This window comes from Oncorhynchus keta, chromosome 13 (genome assembly GCF_023373465.1).
Source record: "Oncorhynchus keta strain PuntledgeMale-10-30-2019 chromosome 13, Oket_V2, whole genome shotgun sequence".
In the NCBI taxonomy this organism is placed as follows: domain Eukaryota; kingdom Metazoa; phylum Chordata; class Actinopteri; order Salmoniformes; family Salmonidae; genus Oncorhynchus; species Oncorhynchus keta.
In genome coordinates, this window is record NC_068433.1 from 16,347,805 (window position 1) to 16,356,045 (window position 8,241).

Here is an 8,241-nt window from a genome sequence, read left to right on the forward strand (position 1 = left end):
TATTTTAGACATACTGCATATAAAATTTCACACATGGACATTTCCTATGGCCTCATCCAATATCCTGAGATACAGAATGTGACATCCTATTTTACTGTATACTGTACATAGCATGTCTGTTTTTTCAGCAAATTCAATATAGGAAGCTATATTGGTTCCCGATATTTCTTGACTGAGGTCCATATCCGGATCTTGATCATCTAAAAAAAATGGCCGATTTCTGCGTTTTCAGCACATGCTCTAACTGCAGTAACACTGCAAAATTGTGCTGATTTGGACACAGTGTTTGCAGCATACTGCAGTTATACTGCACTCTAAGTGTAATCTTTTACACTTAGAGGAGAGGAGAAGTCCTCAATTTCAAAACTTCTCTCCATAGCAAAGCTAGCTTAGTTTACCTCGATGTCACTACTCACTACTGCCCTTGTTTGATGTGATTGAATGGCAACTACACGACCAAGAAACATCCACATCAAACCACACCCAATACAACTCTCTTTTGGCTTCAGTCATGCCCGCTAGAAAGACAAAAATGTCCAGCCCCCCTTTAAAGTCAAACTCACTACAACATATGTGTTCTGTTCTGTATATAACATAAAGAAATAAGAAAAATAGAAAATTTATTGAACAACTCTCAAAATGTATATTTGCTTGCAAAAACACATTCATTCACAGTAGCAACATATTTTACGCCATAAAGTATTCTGTGCTGTGTTTGTTTTCTTTAACTGACACTGGTTATCTACATTTCCTGTGGCCAGTAGAGGCCAATTATATTCCTTTGCTACTTCACAAAAAAATCATCTGAATCTTTTCTTTTTCCCTCATGTTCTGGATAAGAGCGTCTGCTAAATGACTTAAATGTAAATGTAAATGTTCCATAAGGTCAGGTGGAAGGAGATCTCCATATTTAAAAGACACAAATGTTATTTTTTCTTCTTTCTTTCAACCATTATTTTTAGACTTTGTGCATACCCTCAACATTCTCTAGTCCTTTTGTCCAATTGTTAGCACACTCACTTCCCTTCACAATGGCACCTCCAAAAGATTGTGACACCTTTTTTTTATCCAACAAAACCTATAAAGGTGTACTGGGTTACAAAACATCCAGCCCTAGACAACCCTGAAACATTCCACTGCTGCAAATCAATTGTATTTTTTCTTTCACAGAGCAATGTTTAATTTACGAAGACAAGTAAAATTATAAAAGTAAGAGCTCTATTCAATCTGGATTGCTGAAGCGTTACAGATAGCGCGATAGAAACGTAAAGGTAATTTCTGATTGAGCCCACATTGAATGCAGTCTCTCTCTAACGTGGGAACATTGTCTTTCAATTTAAATCACGCTGTAACGCTGAACTTCCGCCATACGGATTGAATAGAGCCCTAAATTGTGTCAGTGGGTTATCCTGCATAGGAAATATCAAATAGCAATCCCAAAACATAGTCATAAAGGGAGACAGATGGACTGGCCAGCAGTTCCGAAAGCATGTGGTTTGCTATACACATCAATATAGAACAGTAATATGCTTCCATATACTGTATAGGGGTCTGGATAGAAAATATTTCCAAAATACACTTCAGTTCATAAATTTGAGATTGCTCTGTCCCTGTTACTATAAAAACAATAAAAATGGGTAATACTTTCCTCACTGTATACCTTGTGTTCTTATGAAATGTCTAAACATTCACCTCTTACCTACTGTATATTAAGAGCACTTAAATGTGACAGGGCAAAATTCTCAACACTTAATGACATTTCAGTAATAAACATACTCAGAATAAACAGGCAACAACATACTCATTTCAGTATAAGTACTGTATAGCAAACCAAACCAGATATTGCACAATTTGTATTCAAGACAATGGCTCATTCATTTTCAATAGAAAAATTATAGCGGGCCTCCTGAGTGGTGCAGCGGTCTAAGGCACATCCTTGTGGGGATCAGGGGGGGAATGCCGGGAATGGCGGGCATGAAACCTGGGTAGATCGTGTAGGTGGGGCCGTAGGATCTGGGACTCAGGGCTAAGGGCGAGACGGGCATGAAAATGGGCACAGGCGGCATTTGGGGCATGGGCATGGGCATGGGGGACATGGGCTGCAGGGAGATGGGCACTTCTACGTACTGTCCCGTCTCGGGGTCGAAGAGGCGGCAGGTGGCCGGCTGGACAGGGGTGTCCACCAGGTAGTAGTTCCCTGTGCTGGGGTCAAAGAGCATCCTTCTCTGAGTGTGGGGCACGGCATGTGGGGCCATGGCCGGGGAGAAGCAGTGCATCTGAAGTTGGGCAGACGCCATGCTTTGAGCCATGGGCATGTGGTAGATCATGGCGGTTAACGTGTCCTGGGCTCTCGTATCCATGACGATGGTGGAGCGTTTCTGTGGAGACTGTCGGGTCTCTTCCTGCTTTCGGGCGCCACCATGACCAGGTGGGCTGGCCGTCTGGGTCTGGGTCTTGACTCCAGTGGTGGCGAAGGTATAAATGGCTGTATTCTCATAGCCACTGCCGGCAGACACGGCGGCTTGCTTGGCGCTGGTGTCGTGAGACTTGACGGGGGTAGTGAGGCAGTTTTCGGGCTCGGCAGAGGCTCTGCTGAACTGGACGGGCCTGTCTGCCTCCATACTGTTGGCCCTTTCCCTCTCTCTCAACCTCTCCCTTGCCCCCTCATTGGCCACATTCACTCCCTCCTTCTCTGACCCATCCTCCTTGCTGGATATGAGAGAGAGCGCATGACTGGCTGATAATATAGAGGGTGGCTTGGATTTCCTCTTCCACTCATTTCTATCAAAAACATATAACTGCTCCATGGTTTTGACTGCATCCTGTAATTTCTCGAATGCAGCCAGGTTGGACAATTTAGACTCAGGTTTTTTCTTGTCACCGATGTCCAGTGTTTTCTCATGTCTTATAGAAGCTGTGCTGGTTTCAATTAGAAGTCCAATGGGGCATTCTGACGAATCACCTTTCAGTTGTTTTGTATTGCCTAATGGCACTCTCCCTGACGATCGTCGGATGCCGCTTTTGGCCGCCTCTTGCTGGGGTGATGACCTGAAAACTTCAAATGAATCCTCCTTGAGTTTAAATGTAGAATTCTCTGTTTGATTTACAGATTGCTTCCCATTCACATTGCTATTGGTATTCACAGACTGATACTTTATTTTGATGCGGGGAAGCGACGAAGGTTTTCTATAAGATCCCTTTTTGGAAAGTTTCTGATCTGAGTGAAAGTCGCCGGCGGTAACGTTATTATCCAAAGACACAAAGTGATAAGAACTTTTAACCAATTTACGCACATCTCTAACTTTGTGTATAGGTGTTTGCAGCTTAGCCCTGTGGTCTCGTATGTCTCTGACCATGAAGTGTGGTACTTTTTCGGAAGACTCACCCTTCAATGCCTTAGCGAGCGTTTGGCACCTGGACTCGTCTCCTGGTTTTATCAGTTTGACTGAGTTACAGCCTATATTAGGAGCAACCAGCTTTTCAACGTTGAAAGGGTCGCCTTTGTTTTCTTTTACACTCCGTAAACTGATTTTCATTTCCGGGGATGTAGATGTTACAATACTTCTAGGATCCGCGACGTTGTTGGTGCGCAACTTCACACCTTCCTCTCCTTGATCCGTGGGCGCGCGGGTTAAATAATTCATAGTCCGCAGGGGTTTTGAAACTTCTGTCTCATTGGATAGTAGTAGTTGGATATTTGGCACAAGCAAATGTGTCATTTTGGTAAATTTACTGTTGCCTGGATCGGTGTACAAGTCCGTTTCCCCCTGGTTGTCGGTGGACGAAGACTGTTTCTCCTCTGGAGTTTTATTGTTTTTATGTTCCTTTTGAAACTCTAGCTCACCGTCCCTCCAGGATCTGAATGCGCTATTTTGACTTCGAAGCAGCGTGCTTTTGGACGCTTCGAATGCTCCTATTTTAGTATCAATTCCTACTTCATTTGTCGACTCTAAATTAGTTTCTGATGCAATAATTAAACTGTCTTGTCTCCGACAGTCGTCTTTGGCATCGCATGAGCTGGTGTCCACTAAATCCCCTAATTCATCCACACAAACAATAGTTAGGTCAGAACTCGCCTCTGAGTATTTCGAGTTCTGCCTTTGAAAATCCCTAGGCTCCTTTGGTGTAGTCCTAACCCTCTCCCTGTGCGTAATTTCGGGCTCTTGTTTGAGAAAGGGAGATGGCGCGTGATAGGGCTCGCTTATCTCCCCCCTCTCCATTTTACGCTCCTGCTCAAACTGCATTTTCTTAGAAATTACATTTTTAAGAAGGCTCGAGGCTAATGTTGCTTTCTTGTATGTGTCTTCCATGGTTTCTCCTGCATTACATGGCTGCTTCCTGTTCTCACTCCCCTGGCCGCTTGGCAATGCGTTGGTAACTTCATCTGTGGAACGTGATCCTGTTGTGTTTTTTGCACATTTTGAGCGCCTTTCACTCCCAGACATCCCGGATGTGACATTACAACAAACATTTAATGTTTCTGTGATCGTAATAATCCCACTGTGCCCCTGCCCAAATTCCCCCGTAAACTCACATTTATTTCCTGCTGAAGATGGGTTACAGTGACCAGAAAGGGCACCATTCAAAGCAAAGAGCTTGTTCGTGTGCGGTTTAGTATTAGCCAATACCAAACCCTTATAACCTTTATTGTCTTTAACCTTAGCAATTTCAGAGGATGACGTAGAACGTTTATTAAACCCTTTATTCGGTCCCTGTCTCTGATACATGTTCATGTTGCCATATTTAAGGTCAACAAAAGTTGACCACCTGTTCACCCCCAGCTCGGAGGTGGAGGACTCGCTGGAGGTGCTGAAATTGATGGCATCGAAATAAGGGTATGCTAAACTCTTGAACGCTCTGGCAGTCAAGTTGCGCACTTCCTTATCCGCGTCGTCAAGATCACTGAAGGCGCTGGATGCTCCGCTCGAATAGTCGTTAACATCTTTCCCTTTTAATTTGCCACCAAAGTGCAAGCGTCCGGGGGAGGCAATACAACACTTAGCACTATCACATAATTTCTCCGTATTTGCATCCCCAGTTACTCTAAAAACATAGCGACTCGTGTCTGCTGCATGCTTGGCACAATAAAGATTATTTTGATTTTCTTGGACGTTGCTCGGCTTATTTATAACTCGGGAAGTCGTTTTGATTGACAGGTGGATCTGCCCTGCAACATTATTTTGGTTCTTTGACAGACCTTTCTCTGAGATGGCGCACTTGTTACCGTCACCGAGATCACTTTCCATCTTAGTGCTGACTGCTGGTCCTCTATTAGCCAGACCCTGATTGCTTTTCACCCTCTCCTCTCTCCCTGCCGTCGTTCCATCACCGTCAAAAGCAGCATAATCGACAAAAGAGTAGACCTGGTTATCATCCCAACCCTGCTCGATATCACAGTCGACATCGTGATCTGAAAGCTCGGAGAGCTGGATCTCGTGCGAGGTTATGTAATGAGACTCATCCTTCCTACTGCAAGGCGCAGTCACCTGACAATCACCGGACAGCACCAAGCTCACGTCATCACCGGATTCACTTTGCTCGCTTAACATGTCAGTGTATTGTAAATCTTCATTGTCATTTTGTTCATCAACAGGTGTATTTTCTGCGTCCTCTTTTGGGGTAAAATCTTGGGTGTGCGCTCCATTACCAACGTCTCGTTGTGATTCGGTGCTGGCCATAATGTTTTCATTCAGAATAGTAACCTTGGAGCAGCAGGCAGTTCCAAGAAACCCGGATAGATAGCCCTTGGCACACTTCTTTGCGACAATATCCTTCTTAAATGTGTCACTGTTGATATGATCAGTCATCTTACTCGCCATGTCTCCGTATCCAGCAGTTTCTTCTTCTGCGCTCGACTCCCAGTTGCCCGCGTCAATCGCCATTTGGCTTCCTTCACTGGTGACAGAAACGTTGACAGTTTTCGTGCCGTCTGTATCCAAATCAAGTAAATCGTTCAATTCAACGTACTTCGATTCATCTAGAGTCCCAGTGGTATCCTTGCTATCGAGTATGCGCTTTTTTAACACATCGGTGTCCTTTGGGTGAGTTAGATTCTTCTCGGACGCGTCCATTGTTTCCATTGCGTTACGCACACCTTGTATGCTGGCAATTTTACATTTGGCATGGGATAGAAAATAAACAATAGAGGTAGAAGTCCCCAGGATTTCCTATTTCACCCCCTGATGTCCAGAGAACCAACCACAGGCTCCTAGTGGAGGTATTGCTGTGCGCTAGCCTCTGGCGGACAGCTGCGCTCGGGACTGTCACTTCGGAGGCCATTGGACACGCCGGTACTCCAGATATTCTAACTCATAGCCATTGTAAGCAAAGCATCTAAAAATGACGAGCTATTTACGAACCGGTGTGCGCTTTTACAGGCGTGAACAAAATTAACGCATTAAGCTAGGCCTACTATAATGGATGTATTTGCTCCAACTCCAAGCCTGAACGGGAGTTGAACAGAGGTGGCATTCTGTGTGGAGAGGGACCCGTTTCTGCCCTTCTTAAAATACATGCTAGAACACAAACATAGAAATGGTGACGAAATTATAAAACGGCTATTTTAGACGTCGGTTGTTATGTGCGGCGTGTTTTGTTTCACACGAAAGACAAGGGAGACTGTCTCCACATACATTCCACCCAGCAAACAAATCATCAGCTGCCTCGTCCACAAGTGATGGGAGTTATTTTGAGCTTAATATAAATGCTTGTAAAAGTGTCTGGGTATTATCACACTTTCACGCACAGTGGTTTAAGCCACATGATAATTGAGATGCGTGTCACTGGCAATAGGATAGTCATGTTGTGAGCGTTGCTTGTAGGCACATGCCACAATAAGACAGTAATGTTTTGCAATACATACAGGCGATGGTGATTACACAGGGTTGCATCTCAATAACCTACTCTATTTTTTTATTCTCTACTTCCAGAGTCAATGAAAAGGCCTAGTGATTTGTGTTGATAAATAATCGCACTGCGTGAGGCTAATGACAGTCATTACAGGCAATGTATTAAATCATGAAATGTAACACTTAAAATCTTATTTACCATAAAAGCACATTTATAAACGTATTTTGTAAAGTTATACATAGACACAAATGTCTCTTGATATGTAATATGACTCATAATGTATCAAATTAGGGTTAGATAGAATTTTAAGGTACTGATTGTCATAATAACACAACTATTTTTGCTGTGTTCTGCTTCAAAGCCACCTTTTCAGAATTGTTTTAGCACAACCATGGTAGTAGTTCTTAGGACCGCCTCCGTCAAATCAGCTTCTAGTGGCGACATCACCCTACTCCCCATCATGCACTTTTTCGCTATGCATCACATGCTGAATTTTTTAATTATAGGGTTACTTTCTATTTCAGAATTAGACTACATTTGATTGCCACTTGTTTGGTGCAAACATATTTCCTGCTCGAAACTTTATGTCTTGTTGACCAAGTCATAAATAAAACGTTTAAAAAGTGCCAATAATAACTTTTCTTTCAGCTAGTGAAATTAAAGATAGTAGCAAATGTATTGATTATAAAGACTTTACCTTAATACTCATAATAATGACATGTGGACATCAACAGTCATGAGAGCTGCTGCACATACACGGAAATATACGTAAGTCATGATACAAGCAGTTATTTATGTATGACAGACATATATGTAAGTCTCCCTGAGTTTATGACTTGACAGTATTATGACAGTGTCCTTTAGAATTAAGTCAAGAGTTATCGATTATACACCAATATTGCTATATGCAATTTCTCTAGATGATTAATGTGTTTGGTAATGGCTCTGTAGGGCTCTAGGTATGATCTATGGGCTGTTAGCGAGCAGCTACACACAGGGCAAATAGGCACAGTGCCCCTGATTGTACACACAGGCCATGGTATCACCTGGCCTCGCTAAACACTGATGTGTTTTTCTTGTTCATATCAGTCTGATAATCTGTTATCAGTGTCTCATAAAAGTGCATGATGGGGAGTAGGGTGATGTCGCCACTAGAAGCTGATCTTGGATCAGTTTTGCATTTCCCCCATGTGGTTAAGGTTAGGATTGGAGGAGGGGAAGGTGATCCTAGATCTGTACCTAGGGGAAACTTCACCCTGGAGCACTGTGTGTAGTGTGTAGTTCTGCTCCATAAATAGTTTGATCACATGTTACCACATGGTAGATAGTGATATACTGTATTGTGTACTGTATCCTGATGTGGAAGAGCACCATTTTTCACTTTTTGGACCC

General features: G+C 43.1%; 1 protein-coding gene across 1 annotated transcript; it reads right to left on the reverse strand.

The window, feature by feature from the left end:
- Window positions 1–679: 679 nt before the first annotated feature.
- Window positions 680–6,311, reverse strand: LOC118392707 (uncharacterized protein C4orf54-like). Its single transcript, XM_035784738.2, has one exon. The coding sequence runs from the start codon at window positions 6,078–6,080 to the stop codon at window positions 1,893–1,895; it is 4,188 nt and encodes a 1,395-aa protein (XP_035640631.2). The 5' UTR covers window positions 6,081–6,311; the 3' UTR covers window positions 680–1,892.
- Window positions 6,312–8,241: the final 1,930 nt, after the last annotated feature.

Bases quoted from the DNA above. Each gene is read 5' to 3' on its own strand.
- LOC118392707 (XM_035784738.2), bottom strand. From the start codon at position 6,080: ATGGAAACAATGGACGCGTCCGAGAAGAATCTAACTCACCCAAAGGAC.